This window comes from Nuphar pumila, chromosome 4, assembly GCF_984573655.1.
Source record: "Nuphar pumila chromosome 4, dmNupPumi1.hap1.1, whole genome shotgun sequence".
In the NCBI taxonomy this organism is placed as follows: domain Eukaryota; kingdom Viridiplantae; phylum Streptophyta; class Magnoliopsida; order Nymphaeales; family Nymphaeaceae; genus Nuphar; species Nuphar pumila.
Genome location: NC_143252.1, coordinates 39,611,383 through 39,636,278, shown reverse-complemented (window position 1 = coordinate 39,636,278; position 24,896 = coordinate 39,611,383). Strand labels below are relative to the sequence as shown.

General features: G+C 37.9%; 1 protein-coding gene across 2 annotated transcripts in view; it reads right to left on the bottom strand.

Annotated features, from left to right (window-relative positions):
- Nucleotides 1-340: 340 nt before the first annotated feature.
- Nucleotides 341-24,896, bottom strand: part of LOC149840067 (DNA mismatch repair protein MutS, type 2) — a 122,242-nt gene continuing 97,686 nt past the window's right edge. For both annotated transcript variants that reach the window (XM_090003021.1, XM_090003022.1), the window contains exons 17-21: nt 9,569-9,672; nt 7,733-7,803; nt 1,028-1,263; nt 815-880; nt 341-695 (exon numbers count right to left, since the gene is read on the bottom strand). In XM_090003021.1, the coding sequence (XP_089859147.1) occupies nt 538-695; nt 815-880; nt 1,028-1,263; nt 7,733-7,803; nt 9,569-9,672 (635 nt within the window). In that variant the 3' untranslated portion in view covers nt 341-537. The remainder of the gene's footprint in view (nt 696-814; nt 881-1,027; nt 1,264-7,732; nt 7,804-9,568; nt 9,673-24,896) is intronic.

Sequence of the window (24,896 nt, the reverse complement as noted above, 5' to 3'; positions counted from 1 at the left end):
GGCAGAGTCGCACCATCTTAACCAACAAAAAAATTCAGTAGACTACAGAATTCAGACAGTATCACAAGGAAATTCTAGGTTTTCGCTGTTACTTTTCCCCCCCTTATGGTCTACCTTGGGCTGGTTCTTTACACAACGTGAGGAAAATGCTTAGGTAATGATTTCATGTTATACGACTGCTAGCTCTTTTTATTTTACAATGGTGAACTGGAACAAAGTAAAAAAATAAAATAAAATAAAAATAAAAATAAACCAACACAGGCTTGCTCTGCATACCTACAGCCTAAGTGTGATGAGGCAAAATTTGAACAAGATTACAGCACAAGACGGACGCCAGATTGTTCAACAAGCAGACACCTGTTTTAGAAAATAAAAGTTTTGGAAATGTAGAGCTCAAAGAGAGAGAGAGAGATGTTTACTTTGCAGGATAACCTGTTTATTTTGACATTCGAAAAGAATGACATGTTACAACAAAATCATTCATTAACCTTCCCTTTTTCTGTTTACTGATCAACTTCTCAAATCTTGGTTGTGCTTTCAAAAAGTTATGTCACGAAGTCTCAGTCTCAGCTTCATGTTGCTAGCTTGAACGACAACCTCTTCTTTGGAAGCATCTACTTTCAGAACTTTCATTTTCCTGGCAAGGGAGGGCACAGCGACCATTTCACCAATTTCAGGAATTCTATTTTGCTTTCCTACAAACATAATGAAGCATGTTAGGCTCCTTTTTCCCAACGCAAAGGTGCAGTTCAACAGTAATAATTCATTGATCATTTTTGTGCAAGCAAAGCATGAAAACAAACTGAAATGGTACCCGATAATAGTGGCTTCCAATCCTGATCAGACTCTCCGGCTTTTGCTGCAGATCCGTTCTGTGTCCCTACAAATTTAAGCAAAAGAATTTGAAATTTGCAATAGCCTCACGACATATGATCTTGGGAAGCACTTACTCGTTATTCTCATGCCTCTGGAGGTTTTAAAAAAGTACTAAATCCACCAAAGTTCACAAGCAAGATTGATATTATACCTGCTAATGATTGTATCTGACTTTCATCTGGCTGTATTTTTAATGCTGCAGGCCTGCCTTTCAGTGCTTCATTTCTTTTCAATGCCTGAAACTGTCGCAAATTACTATGTAAAGTAGACCGTGCCTGTCCTGCAGTTTCAGAGATCTCTTGCATCTTCCTAAACCTCTGAATCACACGGTGCTCATTTATTTTTTGACTCGCTTCTAGCAGCATCTCATGAAGCTCTATTGCAAGTCTACAATAACAAAACTATATTAGATTCAAAAAAAAATCTTAGTACAAGGATGAATACATCTGATGATGGCTTGAACAAACTAATAATCTGATTGCAATGAAAATGCAAAAATGATACAAGTAGGTGCCTCTTGTGGCCTTACAAGAACACAATCAAACAAAGACCACTTATTGGTCAATACATAAACACATGCACACAAGCCACTTAAGGGCTAAAACACAAGTAAAATATAATCTTAGAGTGAGGGTGCTTGAGAAAGCATAACCCAACCAAGGGGGGAACACCCCTTTATACACATGAGGGCTCATAGGGCCATTGGGAGCTCCCAACGACTCTCTATGACATTTGTCTGAAATGCCTATAACAAAAATAAGAAATATAAAACAGGAAAAAATAAAGAAAATATATAAAATGACAGATGTGCCCCTAACGGGCAAAGCCAATTACATAACAGTGAAATGATTAAAATACCACTAATAGGTATTACCTATTACAACAATACAGAATATATACACATATTTATATGTATATATGTACATACATATATATAAGTATATATACTTAATATATATTTATATATTAATATTACAATTTAACACTCCCTCAAACATACGGTGTGATCACCGAAAGTTTGTCACTGGGAGAAGGAATTGTTTTTGTGAAGAAATCAGCCAGCTGCAATTCTGATGCTACATAAGGCAGGATGATAGCTATGTCACATGGGTGCGGGTGCAAGCACGAGTGCGGGTGCGGGGATTCGGCACTTCCAAAAAACCCGGGTGCGGGGGTGCGGCAGGGAAAAAAAATATAATATACATATATATATATATAAAGGGGGTCGGGGGAACACGCGGGTTTTTTCAAATTTCGCAGCTGTCAGCTGCTGACAGAACAGTTGATGTCAGCTGCTGCAGCTGACAGAACAGCTGCTGACAGACAGTTGCTGTCAGCAACAGACAGACAGCTGTTGTTAGCATAATTTTTAAAAAAAAAAATCGCAGCCCATTTGGGCAATTTTTAAAAAAAAAAATCCAAAAAAAAAAATGGACCTAAATGATCGCACCCAGGATCGGGTTGACCGCACCCGCATCTAGTCGCGTCGACGCGGATGCGGCACCCTGCTAGCCGAATCCCTGTGACATAGGATGATAGTCTTCACAAATATAGTGATAATCTATCTCGATATGCTTGGTTCGTTCATGAAATGTGTGATTGTCGGTTATGTAGATGGTGCGTTTATTATCGCAGCACAACCTTAAGGGTGATGGAATATGCACCCCCATGTCTTCCAATAATCTTCTCAACCACTTAATTTCAGATGTCGTGGTAGTCATGACGCAATACTCAACTTTTAATGAAGATAGAGACACTTTCTATTGCTTCTTGCATTTCTAGGATACCAGTGAATCACCTATAACCCATAGCTGAGCATATATCATTACGATCTTCTCTCTAGTTAGAGTCACTATATGCAATTAATTCAAGCAGAGCGGAGGAGGATAATAAGTCTCTTACAAACAAAATTTTGTAAACTGGCTTGTATGAGAATGTCGAAACTAGCTTGTTGTATGCACTACATGAGAAATGTCAGGTTGAGTAATCGTCAAATAAGTAAAGGTCCCAATCATTTGTCGATAAGAAGCAGGATCTTCCAAGGGTGTTTCATCATCGATCTTTATTTGTGCATTAAATACTTCAGGATTGTCCACCCTTTTTTCATCTATAATGTCAGACCAGTCAATAATCTCAGTAGCAAACTAGAATTGAGTTAGTTATTCGTGCAGAATATGCTACCTCAATCCCTAAAAAATATCTAAAAAAATAAAATTTATCATTTCAAATTTTTGGTTCAAAATATTTTTAATATAACTCCTTGTCTATCTCCTTTAGTAATGATATGTCATCAACATAAAGAAGAAAGAATAACAACATTTACACCAGATTTCTTAATAATCATAACAATGTTAGTATAACAAGATTTAAAACCTAAGTCACAGGGACTCGGCAAAACAGGTGTCGCACCCGCGTCGATGCGACGCGATGCGGGTGCAGCACCGGGTGCGATCAACACCACCCTGGGTGCGGTCAACGCACCTAGGGTCATTTTCGTCCACTTTTTGGCATTAAAAAAAAATCCCCGATGAAAAGGAGAATTAGGGCAAAAAAAATGCCCTAATCTCTCCTCTCCCACTTAGCTCGAGCTCTCTCCTACCGACGCCCCAGCGCCACCTCCTAGACTCCCTCTCCTTTTGCAGGTACGTACCCTCTCTCGCTCTCTTCTTGTGTCGACAGGGGAGGGGCCGAGCCCCCCCCTGCTCCCTCTGATTTCGGCATGGGAGGGGCCGAGCCCCCCCGCTCTCTTATTGGGTCGGCAGGGGAGGGGTTGAGCCCCCCCTGCTCCCTCTGTTTTCGGCAGGGGAGGGGCCGAGCCCCCCTCTCACTCTCTTGTTGGGTCGGCAGGGGAAGGGTCGAGCCCCTCCCCCCTCTTGCTCTCTTGTTGGGTCAGCAGGGGAGGGGCTGAGCCCCCCCCCCCTCTCCTGCTCCCTCTGTTTTCGGCAGGGGAGGGGCCGAGCCCCCCACCCTGCTCCCTTTGATTTCTAGGGAGGGGGCGATCCCCCCTCTCGCTCTCTTGTTGGGTCGGCAAGGGAGCCCCTCCCCCCTCTCGCTCTCTTGTTGGGTCGGCAAGGGAGGGGTTGAGCCCCCCGTGTTCCCTCTGTTTTTGGCAGGGGAGGAGGTCGAGCCCCCGTCCCTGCTCCCTCTTATTTCAGGGAAAGGGCTGAGTCCCTCCCTGTTTTTGGCAGGGGAGGGGCAGATCCCCCCTCCTTGCTCCTGATTTTATATATATTTTTATATCAAGATAATGTCTTTATAATTGATTTGAAATTTTGAATATATATATTTTTTTTCAAGATAAAAATGACGAATAAAAGAAAAGGACTTGCGTCATCCTCATCCCAACATGTGAGTTCTGCTGCTAGTTTTGTTGATAGTTGTAGTAGGATTGATGATGTGGGCCACTATGGGTACATGTAGATAAACTTACAAAAACTGAAGAAGGAGGTGGTGGAAACAAGAGATTTCGATGCAAGCTCTGCGAAAGAGATGTTGTTGAGTCTTGCATAAGAGTGAAAGCTCATTTATTCAAGATACCAGGATATGGCATTTCAAGATGCAGAAAAGTTGATGAGGCAATACAAAGACAATACAAGAAGAATATGAGAAGAGAAAGGCAATGGCCGATTCTTGTACAGTTAGTGTGTTATTTACAAGCCGCCAAGAAGATGCTGAAAAAAAAAAAGTCAATATAGGAGGTAGAGGAACGATACAAACAACATTCAATACATATGGGAGAGAACAATTGGATAGAAAAGTTGAGAGGTATTTTTATTCTAGTTCACTCCCATTTAATGTGGCTAGAAATCCTTATTGGAAGGATTTAATAACATCCTTGGCAAATTGTAATTAGAGTGGCTATGTACCTCCAAGTTCAGAAAAAATATGAACCACACTTCTTGCAGAAGAGAGGGCAAATGTGGAGAGGTTGCTGGAGATTAAAAAATATTCATAGGAGCAAAATGGAGTTTCTATTGTGTCTGATAGATGGACAGATATTCAAAGGCGTCCACTAATCAATTTCATTGTTTGTTCGCTTAGTGGCTCAATATTCTTGAAAGCAGTTGATGCATCTGGAGAATAGAAAAATGTAGAGTATTTGAAGGGATTGTTTATAGAAGTCATAAAAGAAGTGGGTGATCAGAAAGTGGTACAAATCATTACAGACAACGCTCCAGTTTGTAAAAGTGCATCGTTGAGTTTGGAGAGTGAGTACCCTCATATTTTTTGGACTCTCTGTGTAGTACACAACTTAAATCTGGCCCTAAAGAGCATCTGCAACCCCAAAGAAGAAAAAAATTCACAAGCATATGTTTTATGTTCATGGATTAAAGATTTAGAAAGAAATGTCAAAAGCATTAGGAATTTTATTGTTAACCACTATCGTGCTAATGTTATATTTAATAGGCATTCTGACCTGAAATTGTTGAAGGTCGCTGAAACACATTTTGTGTCCAACATTGTGATGGTGAAGAGGATTAAAAGAGTGAAGAATGCTTTGATTAACATGGTGACTGATGAAAATTGGACATTCTATCGTATTGATGATGATATCAAGGCTCAAGAAATTAAAAAATTCATTCTTAATGATGAGTTTTGGGACAGAGTGGTGTACTTCCTTCAATTTACGCAACCTATTTGGGAAATGTTAAGAGAAGCTAATAAGGATGAGCCCATGCTTCACAGGGTTTATGAAATGTGGGATAATATGATTGAAAAAAATACAAGCTATAGTTTTCAAGCATGAAGAAAAAAATCCAGCATTAGATGATTCAGAATTTTTTAAATTTTAATCAGAAGATGGGATAAGAGCAACACTCCTTTGCATTTCATGGCGCATTCTCTTAATCCAAAATATTATGCAAATAAGTGTCGGGCTGGTGGTATTGGTCGTGTCGCTCCAAATTTAGACCCAGAGCTATCAAGACATAGGAATATGTGTATGACGACTTTTTCCATAAGCATATCTTCTACATCAAGTCACACAAGAGTTTGGAAAATTTTCATCTTCGAGATTATATGGACTGGCATTATTCGCGAGAGAAGAGGATAATATAGATCCTATCACATGGTGGTCAACATTTGCATTAGAAACACCTCTCCTCCAACGTCTTGCATTAAGATTGCTATCGCAGCCTGCTAGTTTATCTTGTTGTGAAAGAAATTGGAGCACATATTCTCAAATTCACAACATGAAGAGAAACAAACTCACCACCAAGCGTGCAGAGGATTTAGTATACGTTCATTCAAATCTTCGATTACTTTCGCGAACCAATGATGAATACAGGTACTAATTTGCTCTCTTATTTGATTATTTCTTAGTTTTTTATGTAAATATACTTGTATTGTATTTAACATTTTCAAATTAGGTTTGCAACGCAGACAAGGAACATCCAAATTTTGGAATGTAAACCCAGAAGAGTGTGACTTCGAGGGAGAGCATGATTTCAACATAACAAACATGGAGTATTCCTTCTAATGATGCATTTGATGATGAAGAAGAAAATTATTAAGATCAATTACTTCATCATGATATACTTTGGTATGTAATTTAGTTCTTTTCTGCTTATTTGATTGATATTTAAGTTGATTTATGTAATTGCTTTACTTATTTGATTGATGTTTAGGTTGATTGCATGAATGATGATTGATGAATGATATTATGAAAATGAGCACCTATCAGTTTGTTATGAAACTGACTCATTTTATGGGCAGGCGGCAAGTAGGACTTTACAGACGGTCGATGGTGCGATGCAACATGGCTCGAGATCACTCTCTTTATGTTGGCGTCCTGGCTATTCTTTGTGGATAAGGTTGGTTTGTAAGCTAACGTGCCCAGAATTGTTAACTTGTTTTCCTTTCTAAAAAGAAATTGCTTTCGTTGAAGTCTTTAAAACCAATCCCTGAAATTTGAAAGGTTTTCTCTAAATGTTTTCAAAATTTACAAGTTGAAATTTTTGGGGCGTTACACCTCCTCTGGTACCATGTTAACTTTTGGTATCAATATGCATTCAGTCATAAATCGTGCACTAAAAAAAGGAAGACAAGAGAGAGATAGGGTTGCAACTCCTCACGTCCCAAAGATGGGAATCGTGGGCCTCACTATGACTTATATTATGTTACATGACAAGTTACAAATTTCGCCTTATGAGATAAAATACAATGAAAGAAAAATTAAGGTTATAATGGGAACAAGAACAAATAATAAGAACAACAAATAATATACATATCATGGATCTGGATTTGGATTCAGATCCAAACACTGGTCACATCTCAATAGGGAGTTGGTAAGAAAGACAACTAGATCAGCATCCTACCCTTAGGGATGTAAAACGGTTCGGGTGCAACCCGATACCCGACCCGAATCTGAGTCCATTAAGCCGGTTTGGTAGCCAAATCTGGATCCAATTAATAATCAGATCTGGGTTTGGTATTATGCATTCAAACCAAAACTTGAATCCGACTAAAAATCCGGCCTGATTAGGTATAAATATTGGGTTTTAAGCTAGTCAGATCCGGGTATGGTTTTAGCTTTTCCACCATAATCCGAATCCGATTAGGCCAAGACCCATTAAGTTGGACTTGATAATGCTAGATCCGACCCGAATCTGAACCGTTTACATCCCTACTTATCCTACAGTAGGCAAGGCACCATATCACAAAACTGGTCCAGATTTTGTAAAAAGAAAGGAATATTTAAATTAAAATAAGTGATGACTGATGAGAATTAATTGTTGTGGTGGAAGTTCATCAAAAAATTACTATTTCAGAACGCTATATCATCAAATTTCATAGAAAGGCAAAGTTCTATATCTAAAAAATGGTGCTAATTTTGCAAAGATAAATGAATCTTTACCTCAAATTATGTTGGGCTTCACTGATGTGCACTTGGAACTCTTGTTTGAATCTTTCTAGATCAATTATGACCTGCATTAAACACTCACACTTTTATGTTGGAATAACTACTATGAGCAGGGGATATGCTGCCAAATTACTTTTCAAGACACCTACATAACCATCCAGTGACATTTAAAAATGAAAGTATGTGTGGTTCAGATAACCATCCAGTTGCATTCAAACATGAAATTTAGTGTGTGCGTGCACGAGTGTGTGCAAGAGAGAGAGAGAGAGAATTTTTTGGAATTAATGATACCATACTAACAGCAAGTCATAGCTGCAGGTCTATTGAGTAATGACTAATTTAAATCAAAACATGTGAATGTGTTTATCATGGTTTTTTTACTAGCAAAAAAGCCCTAGATCGAGTTGTTTCAACATAAAAACCGAATTTTGTGTTCATGAAATTTTAGTGCATTATGGGGCAATTTATTGTTTAAATGTTAATTTTTATTAAATAACCCAACTAATTATATCATAACCAAATTGAAATAAATGAGGCATAAAAAACCTATTGGAAACAAAATTTATAGAGGCCACATCTGTAGAGTTTGATCCATAAATCATATGTTACAATATCAATGCATTTACTAGATAGTATGGTACTATCATTAGTGCTACAACACACAGTCAAGAGTTTATCTAATTGGTTGGTTTTATGAGCCCCACCTCCTAATTATTTAGCCAAAGCGACATGACTTACCATCCAATTGTCACATCCAATTCCTAAATCTAGATAGATGGCTCAAGAAAGGACATTCTGAATTTCTAATTATAGACTTCAGATCCTCAAGAATCCTATCATCTGCATTTTGTTTTTTCCAGCCTTAGTTTTCCTCTACTGTCACAAAACTTGGCAGAACATTGACCAATCTTTAGTGTGATAAATTGGTCTCAGGTATGGATCAGAGATGGACTTGGTCTCTATCCAATATTCATCAAACCACAGCAGAAGCTTCTTACAGATGGTGCAAAAATATTGAGAGACATGGGCCCGTATGGATGTGACAAAAAGTGGACCGAGTTACATACCCAACTTTAACTGTTTTCTCAACAGGTGATTTGATGGTCTAGATCCAGTCTAATGGGGCTATGACATACCCATAGTTACCAGGAAGCGAAATGGATAAGTGAAGTGATGCATGAAGCGGAAGCAAGGAAGCTAGTGTTAAAAAGTAGTGTGAAGCAGAAAGCGGGATTCGTTTTGAAAGCCTGTGAATAGCAAAAAAAGAAAATGTGAAGGAAACGAGCAGTAGTGAAAAAAATAAATATTAACATGAAAAACACCAAAAACAAGGGGGAAGTGGGGGGAATGATGGGGAAAGCAAGGGGAAACGAGAGGGAAGCGATCTGAGAAGTGAATGGGAAGCGTGGTTCCCGCAAAAGGGAAGTGTGCTTCCCATAAATCAGAAGCAAGCGAAAAAAAATATTGACATGAAAAACACCAAAAACAAGGGGGGAGCGAGGGGGAAACGATGGGTAAACAAGGGGAAACAAGGGAGGAAGTGTGTTTCCAAGCATGCCTCCCATGAATGGGAAGCGAGTTTCCCCCATGCTTGGAGCTTCCCGCTTCAGAAGCACGCTTCCCCCCTTATAGGGGTGCTTCCAGTAACTATGGTCATACCACATAAACATCTGGATCCCGCACGATAACACTACTCAGAAACTATGCAGTGCAGACTTTGAGACTTTTATGGCAGACAAAGGGCACTCTGAAGCCACCCAGGTCACCTAAAACAAGCACAAGATGCATGATTTAGAATTCAATCAACTGTTTGAAGAAAATTAGCATCACCTTGTTGATTTCTGCACTAGCTGATCCATATATGCCACGAGCATTATCTAAGAGGGAGGAAGGTAGCCCTAACCTTTCAGCAACATTAATAGCATTTGAACGACCTGAAATACAAACTTCGGTAGCAATAAGCACAGATATCATGTCCTACTGTAAGGTTGATACTCAACCCCACAAAGTGCACAAGAACTTTCAAGAGATTCAAAAGTCGCAGGGATATACAGGGTATGGAGTTCAAACCAAACTATCCTGGAGCACAAGTTACAATGAAAAACCTGTATGAAGCCCATTAAAGAAAAAGAAAAAGAAAAAGAGAAAAATTATAGCAGCACAAAGAGCCATTCGACCATTCAATCATCAAAAGTTTGCTACTTCATTATATTCATTCATGTATAGGAATACAATCGGCATTTGTGTGCCATAATTAGGTGATAGTTTTCTAAACCTTTTTGTACATAACTTTTGTCTAATAAGCTCCTTTCAGAAATTCATTTCACAGGACACAATTTTCTCACAATGGTTTTTGGTGATGGTTTGGCCTTCTATGATATAATTACAGCTTTTAATGAAGATTTAACTGTAATCATCATATGCTTGTTGTTCCACAAACACCATCACAGCCACCACCATCTTCCAGCAGGCATCCACCCATAGAATGGCCTGGAAATGGTGGCATTGACTCTATGACACTAGAGATATCCCCTCAATATTTCCAGCCACTCAGGGTAGGAGCGTGACTGGAAACTCTCACTGGCCCGCCCATTCCAGCCACAAAGTTCTCCGAGAATGTTGATGTGCATCTTTGAGGTACTCACTGAAACCCAGCTATGATCTTTCCATCAGAAAATGACTGGAAGAAGTGTAAGCATAAGGCATTTGGCCTACCCTCGCCAGGCCATTTTTCTGTCATTGTTAACAAAATGTGCATTGGCAAAGGTTCCATGCAACTACAGAGATTCGAACTGGACTGTGAGACTTTGGTTCTTCATATTTGTTACTGGGAAAGCATTTAATGTTATTCAAGGAATAATGTCAATCAAACAGTCTCAGAAACCACTTTTGGGGGACTCAAGATGACATTTATGCACCAGCAAACACAACCTCAGTTTTGAAATCATTTTAGTTGTATTACAAGTTCGGTTGTTGGTTGTGCCAAAGGGGAAAAAATCACTGCCAACATAAGAAATTATAAATTTTCTTTGTGAAACTTATGATATATCTTATGCCTGCACCTGCACCTACACGTGTGCGGGTGTACACACATACCTCATAGCCCAGAAGTGTAGGCTTTTATTGATGTAAGCAAGACTTGTTTCTATTCATGATTGTAAAAAACATGATTGCTTAAACAGTATCTTTGACAGAGAGACTATTCAAATTCTAAGTCACACAGACTCGGCTATAAGGTCGACGCACCCGCGTCAACACGCCCCGGCATGGGTGCAGACACGGGTGCAGCTTCGGACACGGTCAACCAAGTGTCGGACTCGGTCAACGCACCGGGGCTGAGTCCGTCGACATTTTGGACTCGGTCAACTTTGACCAAGTCTATTTTTGTCCATTTTAGGGCAAAAGACGTGTAAAAACTAAAAAAATCCAACTTTATAAATAGTCGTGTCCCCTAATGGGCACAACTTTGACCAAGCCTTATTATATATATATATATATATATATATATATATATATATATAGTGATCATGCATAATATTCGCATTTTATTAATCATTATTTATGCATGATCCATATTAAAATTGCCGTAAACACCCATTTTTATCGTTAGTTTAGAGAAACCGCAATGAATTGAATTTTATCAGAAAATCAGGTTTTTCAAAGCTTTCCCTGCATTTTTAGTGTTTTTATTAGATTTAGAATTTCTTAATTGTAGTTTAGTTAGCTTAGGTTTGTATTAGCTAGTTTTTAATTAGTTTAGTAAGTTTCGATTTTTAGAAAAAACATGTTTTCATAAGAGACCTTGTTTTGTAAATTATCAAAAAATTTCGGACTCTTTTGAAAACTTTGTTTTAACCTAATTAGGCTTATAAATAGTAGTTTAGAGGGCTGGGAAAAACGTTTTTTCCAGCAGCCCTCTTGCTTCCCCTCCTTCTTGCCTCTCTATTCTCTCTCCCTTGCTTCTCCTCTCTCTTTTGCCAATTTCTTTCTCTCCTTGTCTCCTCTTCTTCTTTTTCTTCCTCTATTTCTTCAAGCTTCGAACCCTTTCGCCATCGGCAACTTCTTCTTCTTCGTCGGGGAGGCGTGTATGCGACTGGGATCAACCAATCTCTCTTCTCAACCAGTCTATCGAAAGCGATCCGTAAGGTGATCTTATTCTTCCCCTCTCTTTATGTGTTTTCAGCTATTGCCAAAAGAAAAGTACAAAAATATATGTTAGTTCATAGTCTGCGTATTTTAGTGATCTGCATTTTTTAGTTTATGAGTTATTTTATTCAGTCTCAAAAGCTAATGTTTCTTTTTGTTTCAACGGGTTTGACGTCTTTAGCCCTTTTTATTTCTTATTTGTTCTTCATCAGTGTCTTTTGTTATTTAGATTCAACGTCAAACTACTGTGTTAATTTGGTAAATCAAAGTCATTTTAGTTTTAGTCGGGTTAGACTATTGCAGTTTTTTATTTTATTTATCAGTTGTTTCTGTCTGATGGTATTTAAATTTTTCTTTAGTTGTTGATTGACAATACTTTATGCAGATGATGTTTAATGTTAGTTTTTTTATTTGCAAAAAAGGCATTTCAATCTGGAATCAAATCAGCGTCAAAAATGTTGATCTGATTCCAGCGTGATTGGGGTTGAATAGTAAGACCACATTACAATAGCTGAATTACATAGTTGTTGTAGTTTCTTTTGACAGCATTAGGTAGACAGTAAGTGGTTTGTATTTAGGTTGAATTATCTTCATAGGTTAGCAAATAACATTGATTGTTTTTTTTCTTTCGTTGACATTGTTTTGTTGCTAAAGTTGATTTAAATGTTATAGGATAGGTAGCAACTAACGTTGATTCAAAAGGTAGAAACTTAAAAATAGCATGTTAGCATTTTAATTGTTTAATAGTATCATGTTTGCCTTGTTTCAATAGTTTTATTAATCTGGTTACATAACGAAGGTTGATTTGGTACTTAATTCAAATGTTTTGAATTACTTAGTTTATTAACCTTAGTTGCAATATAATCTTTTTTTTGCTACAGCCGGTTTTAATGTCAAGTATCAATTTCTTTAAGCTGAAGTTAGGGTGAAGTAATAGACTAAGTAGTAATATTTAGAGGTGTTTAGCTTAGGTTTAGATTTTCTTTACTTTTGCTGGTAGTTATATGTTGGTTTCATGTTTTTTGTTTTTATTTCGAAATCAAGTTTCATGTGTAGTTTAGTTAGAGTATATTTAGAACGATAATTTCCTTTAGTTCATAGTTTGTTTCAATTGGGTATTTAGTTTGTTAGTTTGTTTCACTAGTTTGTCTCGTAGTGAATTTGTTATTAGTTAGTTTAGATCTTATTTTGCTGGATTTTAGTCAAGTAATTCTTAGCTTTTGTTTAGTTTTGGTTCCTCTCTGCTGCGGTTTGTGTGTTTTTGTGTCTTGCAGGGAAGGTTTGGACGTGCACTGAAGCCCTTTTCGTGCCCTTGAAGTACCCTCTGAGGTCCCCTCAAGCCCTCAAAAGTGCCCTCAGAGGACAAAAGAAAACATGCATTACATGTTCCATTGAGGGAACAAAAAGAGGGAAGAACAAAGGGAAGCAAATCAACTCAAAGGTACTACAAGCCTCAAGCACTGAAGACACTTTTGCTTTTACTTTTAGAATAGGCTTTATTTTATTCAATTCAATTTATTTGGGGTTGTAATAAGGCACTTTAATTGTAAAATCGTGTATTTTTTATACTTAGACATTTCTTGAGATTTTCAAGAATTTGTCTAAGTCTGAGAGAAAAATCGTTTGAGGCTTGATTTTTAGACCGATACCTTTGAGTCCGGGTTTGACCCAGGTCTCATCGATAAGGTCGAGGTGAGCCAATCAAAACATTTTATTTTCAACCTTTAAATTCAAGCAAAATTTGGGTTAATTTTAGGTGGAATTCAAAATTTCATATGTGTTTTATATGTCGTTGGATGCGTCTCGAAATTCTGAGCGCAATGGTACTTTATTTTCCTCAATTCAGGCTACGGTTGGCCCGAAAATCGCATTTTTTTGAAAAAGGAGCGGTTTGTCGAAATGGATCCAGAATTGGATCAGACTAGATCCGAGTCCTACGATCCAAAATTTCATGGGTTTGGATCCTATGTAGATCCTACTTAAATCTGGGTTTAATCCAAGCCTTGATCCATTTTCGTTCTGGGTATGGGTTTGGATCTTGGATCCAGATCCAAATCCATGCCCAATGTTTTTCTAGTTTTAAATTCAGTTTAAAAGTTTTATTTTGGGGTTAATTGTAGTTAAAAAACCTCTAGGGTTAATTTTGTTATTTTTGAAAAGTTGTAAATAATTTTAATTGATTAAAAATTAATAATTAATTAATTAATATCAATTCCAAAATTTAATTGTTGGGCTGAGTGGGACTCTAAAAGAGTCCCTATGCTTACCTAAAGAGTTTAGGAAAGTTGGAATTCATAAAAGAAGGGAAAAGTCAACATTTGAAGAAATTTTAAAAAATTGGAAACTAGCCTTAGAGAGGGAGTTTCCAGAATTTTTAGAAACTCTCTCAAGAGAGAGGGCTGGAAGAAGGGGGAACGCGACCCCCTCTCCCTCACTTTATAAAAGAAAAGAAAGGAAGGAAAGAGGAAAAGAGAGAGAGAGAGAGGAGGAAGAAGCTCCAGCCCCAAGCCCTATTCCACCATTGTTTTCACCTTTTCTTGCAAGGTACGGGTTTTTCTTTTGATTCAAGTAAGGAAAAAGAACATGGATTCGATTGCCATGAAGTATTTTAGTGTAAATCCATGTGAGAGAGTAAATCCGGGCATTTACTCTAAAGATCCTTGGATGGAATCCATGTATTTTCGTTTTCTTGTACGTTATTGTGGAATAACACACGTGTAGATGTGTTTTTACATTAAAATGGAATTTTTGATCCATGAAAAATAGAGTTTCATATGTATGTTGCTAAAGGCTTAGATTTAAAAAAAAATTGTCCAAGTCTGTCGTGACACCATGTAAAGGTTACCTTTCCATCTGTGGTGTTCATTTAAGTGAAAATAAAAGTGTACACGAGTTTAGGCTCGAGTTTGAGCCTAGGCTCATCAAGGGATCAATGGCCTGGTACCTACCGTTTGTTGTTTAATGATTTTAAGCTGTTGTTGAATAGAGATTTGATATGATCTTCTGCATAAGTGTGGTTATTGTTTCTTTCTTCAGAAGATCTTATCAAATCTCTGGTATCCTTACTGATAACAGAGCAGGATATTCTGGATACTATATTATGCCGATTTTTTTTACATTTCTTTATATCATAAGACAAGATAATGTTCATGATGCAATAGAAAAAGTATTATGTTTTCATGTTGTACAAGAGGAAAATCCATATGCATGCATGTGTGTGCTACATGATTAATGGCTATCCTACAAATGAGATCATCATATCTGAATCACGTTTCTATTCAGTTTTGATCCTAAAGTGTAGGAAGTTTTTTTTTTATTCTTTAACCACGAGCGGGGTATCATCCAAATCAACAGCAGATCTTTTTTTTTCTTTCCCTGATGGATATGAGTTTGCCATCAGGTATAATGCATATCAATTCACAGCCCTATAAGGGTACTCATTAATCTATTTCAGGAACTCTCCAAGTTTAAAACATGAAAAAAAAATATAGAAAAAAGGGTTTTGTTGGTGTGGGCTGGCTGTCAGCCCAGCCGAACCCAGTTCGGCTGGCCTAACAGGCCGAGCCTGGTGGCAGTTGAGCCCCAGCCGAGCGCTCGGCTGGGCATGGGTGAGAAATTTTTTTTGTGTGTGTAAAACTATTTCTTTAGTGGGTGCTGAGCCATGGAGGGGAAGTCAGCCCCCAGCCGACTGGGTCAGCTGGGCTGAGTGCCTGACCCAGTCGACTGGGTCAGCTGGGTGGGTCTGGCTGCATGCTAGACCCAGCCGATTGAGCCGGCTGGGCCATGGGTGCAGTCGACTCTTTTTGGAAGTCCTCCATTCATGGATTTAAAATTTGAAATGCTTCAAATAAGTATCATGACGTGGTTAAAATTTTTTGGCATATATGGAATTGGATGATAAATTTCTTTAGTTTATGCATATTTTCTTATGCTTGATTGAGCTTAATGAAAACATAGGATTCGCATGTAAATTTCCAGATTTTTCTCTAATGATAATGGATTTGGTTATGATGCGTAGGCATGTCTGTATAAACATTCACAGGTTTTAAATGAATAGATCTGAGTAAAAGCATGCAGATGTTATGAACCCGTGAGTTGGAGCATGCACATGACAGGAATAATTGCTATAGACATGAATATGTGTAATGATTGTGAAGCATGTTCACAACCTGCATACGTGCGCACTCATACGTATGCTTATGAATTTATTTATTTTCATGCACATCTCAAAAGTTTGCATACATGAATGTGCATTGAAAAGCACGTGAAAATAATGCATATAGGCATGCGATTTATGATTTTTTTTACATATGAATGCATTGATGATCAAGTGGATCATCCCGAGCTGTGTGAGCCTTGAGCAGGTGTTGCTCTTTATGTTAATTGTTTTATGCATTTGCAAAAAAAAAAACGTGAAGAGCTTGACATGCTGATTTGCAAGCTTATATTATTAATTCTGCATGTTGATTTGCAAATGTAAAGGAGATGAATTAATAACAAGATTAAAGAAAGAGAACAGTGTAATTTAGGGTCCCTTGATGTCCCTTCTTTAGTGTGGGAATATTGGATGTTGCGGTTTAGAGGAAACCGTGAGGATACAAAAATTATGTTTGCGTTGTTGCCCATGAACCCGATATTGGGGTTCTTCTCCTGGCCACGGTTTTAGAAAGAGTCTGTCACTTTGCCTGGGGTGGGGTGTTTGACACAGCTATTGTTGTTTTAGTATACCAAGAAAGTGGCCCCAGTTGATGTTGTTTTTCATGGTATCCCTGACATTAGATGTTTTCTAATGTTCCGATGGATGTTGTTTCCTGATATCGGTCGAGGGATAAGTTTAGAACTCAGTAATAAAATACAACTTGTGTGTTAAGCTACCCTGAGAACCTAACTTGACCTTAGGGATTTTACCCGTTTTTGAGTTCCCGCGAGCAATGGTCATAATAAAAAGTGAAACTTAAATGTGTGTGCATCCTAATAGGGACATACATATGAAAGAGAACTTGATTAAACATGATAAATTATTCATGCATTGCACTGAAATCATGCATATTTCGGCTATGCATTAAATCATGCATATTTACTTGTTCCCTTAACTGTGATATATTGATGCATGCATGATGATTGTTCCTTAATGTATGTTAAATGTTAGTATTGCTTAAGTTATGGTCCCTGTTGTTTAATAATTGTTCTCTACTGCATGATACTTGTCCTTATTGTGTAATTGATATTCTCTATTGATGATAATTGTTTTTTTTTGTTTAGCAATTGATCTCTACTGCTTAAATGATTATTTAAATTATGAAGTTATCATAATTGCATCCCTCTAAAATATTACATGAATCTTATTTATGTCATTTATTCTTATTTAATTCACTAGAGGGACCTGTACGCAAGATTCTTCAAATTCTGACACCCTACTTTTATGGGTTTTTGCAACCGCAGGTGATCAGTGAAGTCGACTAATTTCTGAGAGTATACGAGGGTCACACTTGCTTCAGATTGCTTCACTTATGAACAGAGTGGCTCTATTTTTTGTTTCTTTTAGTTCTTTTTATTTCCTGCAGTTGTTACTTCACTCTTGACTTGATTATGAGACTCTTATTGATTCATTAATAAGGGGTTTGGTTTGGTTGGTTATGGATGATAAATGTAAGTTCTTTTGTGATATGTGGTTATCCAGCTGAAATTGGAACTGTAAGGACCCCAGGTCTCTAGGAAGATTTTCACAACTCTTTAAAAAAAAATCGTATTTTCAAGGGGTATGAGTTGGGGTCGTTACATTAATTATTTGTTTAAGCCCTCTGCGTAGGGCAGTCTTTTATTTAATTGATTTTTTTTTCTTTTTGGCAATAAAGAGTAGTGTAGTTGTGTGTTTGAATACAAGTATCTCTTGTTCCCTGAGATCGACCCGAACTTCACCACTCGTGTGAGCCGATTTTTATATTTTTGGTGTCTGACTTTCACTTGATTTTGAATAAAAATATTATTTTAAAAAACATTTTCATAAAACTTACACCATATAACTGTGTCCCCGTGTCCAAAATTTTTGAAATTCTCTGCACCCGTGTCACACCCATACTCGTACCTACACCCGTACCCGTACCCATGTGACAGTTCAAATTACTAATGGAAGCAAGGAGCTAACTTAACCATATGGACCTGTCTCAGTAATGAAATGAGCTAAATCCAAGGACGTCGCTTATGGACAAACAAGAACGCACTTCAATCAAGTAGAATACTTGATTGAATGATACAAACCACCCACACAAGGGTCAAAATATAAATATTATTGAGTGGAGAAACTCTCCAAGAGATAAGGATTACAAAGGCCTTCAAGGCCTTTTTATAAAGCAAATGAGCCAAGAGGGGGCAGCTCCAACAGCTAGTTGGAGTTGTCCCATCACTGAAAAAGCTGAAATGCAGAAAAAAAACAAAAAAAACTAAAGGTTAGTCAGCCCCTAATGGGCTGACGCCTATTACATGAAATGATCGAAATACCCCTGATGGGTATTTTGGTTTACACAAAGATATACATGTTGATATATATATTAACATCCCCCCCCTCAAACTCATGGTGGAACAGCCAAGAGTTTGCCAAATAGGAAGTGAAATCTAGGTGACGGAAGTGCTTTGGTGAAGAAGTTCGTAAGTTGGTACTCTGATGGAACATAAGGCAATGTGATAGTCTTCTTCAGGAATTCTTCACGAACATAGTGACAATCCATTTCAATGTGTTTCATCCTCTCATGGAATGTATGATTGTCTGCAATGTATACGACACTCTTTTTGCCATAGCATAGTCTGAAAGGTCCTGAGATATGAATCCCCAAATCCTCTAGCAGTTGTCGCAACCACACTAATTCAGATGTAGTCATTGTCATGGCGCGATACTCAGCTTCAGTGGAGAAAAGAGACACCTTATGTTGCTTCTTATATTGCCATGAGATGAGAGAATCACCTACAAAGACACAAATCAGTAGTTGAGCGTCTATCATTTACATCCCCTCCCTAGTCAGAATCAGAATATGCAATGACTTCTAACAAAGAAGAGGATGATAAAAACAATCCATGACTAATGGAATTCTTAATATATCTAATAATTCTCATTACAACACTCATATGTACTATAGTGGGAGCATGCTAAAATTGACTGACAGAGTTAATAGCATGAGGAATATCAGGACGAGTAATAGAAAGGTAAGACAAAGCTCCAATCATTTGTCTGTATGGAAAGATCATGAGTGTCTTCATTATCACTCCCATGCTCATTATGAATGTTTTAACATCTTTCATTTTCGTTGACAAGGTAAAAAAGAAATAAATAATCATAATTCTCTTGGATCTTTTCTTTGCAAAAACCATTTTCATTTTCAAGAAAAATAACATTTCGTGAAATATATAATTTGTTCATTTCTATGTCATAACATCTATATTCCTTTTGATTTTCGACATAGCCTAAAAAGACACAAGGGATTGCTTTTGGAAAAAGTTTGTCATTCTTATGGGTAAGAATAAAACATTTACATCCAAAGACTCTTAACCTTTTATAATCGAGAGATGTTTTAAACAATTTTTCAATAGGAGATATATTTTCAATATTCTTTTAGGGCATTCTATTTATCAAATAGACTGTCGTAAGAGCGGCTTCGACCTAGAACACTTTTGGAACATGTCTTGATATAAGGAGTGTTCTAGTGGTCTCTGTGGAGAAATCCAACACTGCACAGGAACCGAGAGAGAGAGAGAGAGAGAGCAGCTGAGAGGGAAAAATCGTAACTCATGATTAGGGATAAACACCTCTTGTTTAAATAAAGGTTTAGCCTAAAAGACAAATTACAAGAAGGTCCCTCATTATTTGTAAAATTCTAAAGAACCATCTTTTAAGAATAAATAAATAACTTTAAGGATAAAACACTTGAAAATAACTAATAGTCGACTAGTCTTAACACTCCCCCTCAAGCTGGAGCATAGATATCAATCATGCTCAGCTTGCTGCAACATTTTGAGAAACTGGGCCTAGCAAAAGGCTTTGTAAACATATCTGCAACTTGATCCTCCGAGTTCAGATGCTTGGTAGAGATATGTCGAGCTTGAACCATATCTCTTACATAGTGGCAGACAGCTTCAATATGTTTTGTCCTCTCATGAAACACAGGATTATTTGCTATATACGTAGCTGCCTTGTTATCACACATCATCACCATAGAAGATGAGACCTTCACTTGATGATCATTTAATACATTTCGAACCCACATCAATTCAGTTGTTGTTTGGGCCATAGCCCTATATTCTGATTCGGCACTCGACCTAGCAACCACTGTTTGTTTCTTACTTCTCCATGAAATTAAATTACCTCCCATAAACACACAGAATCCAGTAGTAGATTTCTTATCCTTAACAGATCCATCATAATCAGCATCAGAGTAGGCAACTATCTCCAGGGTCCCCCCTTTCTTGAATAATAACCCTTTTCGAGGGGGAGATTTTAAGTACCAGAGAATCATCATTGCAGCATTACAGTGTACTTTATTCGGATTTTTCATAAATTGGCTAATCTTGCTTACTGCTAAAGCAATATTCGGTCTAGTCATTGTCACATATAGTAGCTTCCCTACTAATGAGCGATAACTTTTGCTATCCACAGGTTTCGACCCTTCTTCCAACAACTGAATTTTGTGATCCATGGGAATATTTGTTGGTTTGGCTCCCAACATTCCTGTCTCTTTTAATAAATCAAGAACATACTTATGTTAAGACAGAACCAAGCCTTCACTACTTCTGGCAACTTCTATACCCAGAAAATATCTAAGAAGACCAAGATCTTTTGTAACAAAATGCTTTTGAAGATGAGCCTTTGTAGCTGCAATATTGTTTATATCATCTCATGTAAGGATGATGTCATCCACATATACCACCATAACAACTAGACCTGAGTTAGTTTTCTTGATAAATAATATGTGGTGTGACGCTTACCGCTTAAAGCCAAACTTTGACATCACGTCAAACAACTTTTGAAACCATGCACGAGGACTTTGTTTCAGACCATATATCGCCTTTTTTAACCTGCACACCTTCTGACACTCCCCCTCAACCTCGAACCCAAGAGGTTGTTGCATGTATACTATTTCTGATAAATCCCCATATAGAAATGCATTTTTCACATCTAGTTGACACAGACACCATCCATGGTGAACAACTATAGAGAGAACTAGACGGATGGTACCCATCCGTGCGACAGGAGAGAAAGTTTCAAAGAAATCAACATCATATGTCTGAGTATAACCTTTTGCTACTAATTTGGCCTTGTATCTTTCAATAGAACCATCTGAGTGGTACTTAATGGTATATACCCATTTACATCCAACAATGTCTGCATCCACTGGGGGATTAACCAGGTCCCACGTCTGTTGAGACAATAAGGCATCAATTTTTTCTTGCATTGCCTGCTTCCATCTACTATCAAGCTCTGCCTGTTGATAGTTCAAAGGAATAGTTTCAGCAGATAAGGCGGAAATAAAAGCGTTCATCTGACTTCCAATTCTGGCATCGGACACAAAATGAGATATAGGATATAAGGTACATTGTCGCATCCCCTTACGTAGAGCTATTGGCCTGTTATCATCAACATGAAGATCATTGTTATCAGGAACACTTACCTCAGGAGAAGAAGAAGCAGAGGGCTCAGAAGGAGGTGGAGCTCTACGCACATATACCAATGGGAGATTGTGAAACCGTGAGGAAGGTAGAGTGGAACCCGGTAATGGAGGTGCAGATTACAAAGGGAAAGGAGGAACATGAAGGGAAAATGAGTTATTTAGATCAACTTGCATTTGAGATCCAGTATGAGAATAATATAGAACGGACTCCAGGAAAGATACATCTGCACTGACATACTCCCGATGAGAAATAGGGTCATAACATCGATAGCCCTTTTGGTTTTTTGGATAACCTATAAAAATACATTTAATTGCTTGAGCAACTAATTTATCACTGTCAGGTCCAAGTTTATGCACAAAGCAAATACACCCAAATACTTTGGACGAGAAAGAGAAAAGAGGAGCATTGGGATTCAGGATGTGCAAAGGAATTTTATCTTCCACGGATGATGAAGGCGTATGGTTGATCAAATAACAGGCTGTGATAATAACATCAGCCCAATAGGAAGCAGGAACATTAGATTGAATCATAAGGGTACATGTTACATCAAGAAAATGCCTGTGTTTTGGCTCAGCCACCCCATTTTGCTGGGAAGTATAGGCACAGAAGGTTTGAGGTTGAATGTCATGGTCTTGATAAAATTGCAACAAGGCTTTTGTTTTGAACTCAAGCGCATTATCAGTGCGGATAATCTTAACAACATATTCAAACTGAGTTTTTATTTCAAGAATCAATGACTTAATAATACTAGGAACTTCAGATCTTTCTTTTATTAGGAACACCCAAGACAACTTAGAAAAATCATCAAAAATAACAAGATAATATCGACACTGAGTCCTAGTAGGAATCTTACTAGGACCTCATACATCAGCATGAAGAAGTTCAAAGACCTTATGACTGGACTGACTCTGACTAGAAGGACCGATGATGCTTGCCCAACTGACATGCTTCACACTGAAATAAAGTAGTAGACGGAATTTAAGGAATGACATGACGAAGCTTTGACAATGAAGGATGACCAAGACGACGATGTCACTAAAGAGGACTCGAGGAATAGTCGACTGCAGCAAATTCCCTACTGGATGATATAAGTAGTAGACTCTATTTTCTTCATAGCCTCCACCAATCTTCTTCCCCGTCAGCAAATCCTGAAAATGACAACCAACAGGATCAAATATCACTCTACAGTTTAGCTCTTTTGTAAGACAACTCACTGAAAGTAAACTTTGAGGAAATGAAGGAGCATGAAGAACATTTTTCAACTGCAAGGAAGAAGATATAGAAACATTTCCCTGACCAACCACCGGAGAAGAGCTCCCATCTGTTAATGAGACTCCCCGATGAGCAGTAATATCCTTTAGATCTGAAAAATAATGAGAATTTCCACACAGATGTCTGGATGCACCTGAATCAATAATCGACTTACTATCATTGAGATGAAGATGGTTCCCTGTTGCGTAGGCCACACCAGCTACAGGAGAAGAGGAGCTTTAAGGACGATGAGCTACCAGTTCCTCATATTCAACACGACTAAGGGAAATACAGTCATGGGGAGAAGAGACTTCATTTGCATTTGCTACCTCTAGTTTTGTAACATTAGTTTTTGGAACATTAGACCTCCATGCAGGAAAGGCAGGTCGTCCATGTTTATCCCAACAACGGTCTTCTAAGTGTCCTGATTTTCCACAAAATGTGCATTGAAGTTTACCTCTACCTCCCACACCTCTTCCACGACCACGTCCTCTAATGTTTAGAGTATTTCCACGACCATAACCAGAAGGAACAGCTAAGGCAGATGTTTGGGATATAGGATGAGATTGTGGGAGAGAAAAAACAAGTCTGCTCAAGCGATTGTATGCATCAGCTAGAATAGGTACATCAGATCCAGTTAACAGTTGGACTTTAGCAACCGAGAATTCGAAAGATAGCCCTGTGAGGAACCGAGCAACCATAGTCTGTTCTTGATGACCTTTTTGCTTTGAACAACATAGAGGCATGTGAGCATTAAGCCTTTCAAAGGCAGCTTTAACGGATGCATAGTACTGGGCCAATGTTTGATCTCCCTGCTGCAAATTATATATTTCTTGTTCAACTTGCAGAATACGACTCACATTTGTTTCCTGAGAGTAAGTATCTCGAAGATTATCCCACATCGGTTTAGTTGTATTATAATAGATTAGACCATCTGCAATATGAGGTTCAACACTATTCATGATCCATGACATAACAATGTCATTATCTTCATCCCAAGTAACATATTTTTCCACCTTATCACTCGGTTCAATTTCCAGCAAAATATGCTTTCTACGATGTCCAGATACTTACATCATAAAAGTTCTGGACCACCTGGCATAGTTGGTTTCATTTAATTTCACCGAAGACCCATAAGAAAAAGAAATTTTGCAAAAGCCTTATATTCCCCCAATAGATTCAGTCTTAGAATAAATGATAACATTGCTGCAATGTACGACAAAAATAAAAAATAAGAAAAACTTATCAGATTGAATCTGAATATGTTACAAACCCACAGTAAGTTCGACACACTGCATAAGCTACGACACCCCACGATATTTTGAAGACTCACTACATCAGATCTGAACCATTCCAAACACCTCTACAGGAGCAACCAAAAAAAAACCTCCACGTCATGTCTCACCACGACCAAAAATTCTGTGTATTTAATCACTGTTTTGTTAGAAGCAGAGTTTCGATGAAGACTGCTCACGGTACAGGATTCACAACATATAAAACATTGAAACATGCGATACTCCATTTACGGCAACACAGTTCTGATGAAGACTGCTCACAGTACAGGATTCACGACATAAACAAATTTGAAACATGCGATACTCCATTCACGGCAACCCCAGATGGATCGAAAGGTTCCAACAGAATAACAAAAATTTCTTTTCTCATCCAGATCCAGGATTAACAATATAGGATTTTCTTCAGATTCACGACTGAATGCAGGTCCAATTGATAAATTATTTTCAGATTAGAAAATACTAAAATCACAGCTTTTGCGCATCACGGTTGACGATACACAATCCAGATGACAGACAACTGACCGATCTCTATGGATCTATTCCAGGTTTGTGTCCCATATTTGACGATACACTATCTAGTTGATAGAGATATTACCGAGCTCTATGGATCTGATTACAGATTTATGTCTTGACTCTTGTCAGACAATAGATCTATGCCACCCAAATTAAAAGAGGTAGAGCACACATTTTTTTTGGTGCAGATCGAACTCGGGTTCACGCTCCCACGACCTTTTGCTCTGATACCATGTGGAAAAATCCAATACTGCACAGGAACCGAGAGAGAGAGAGAGTAGCTGAGAGGGAAAAAT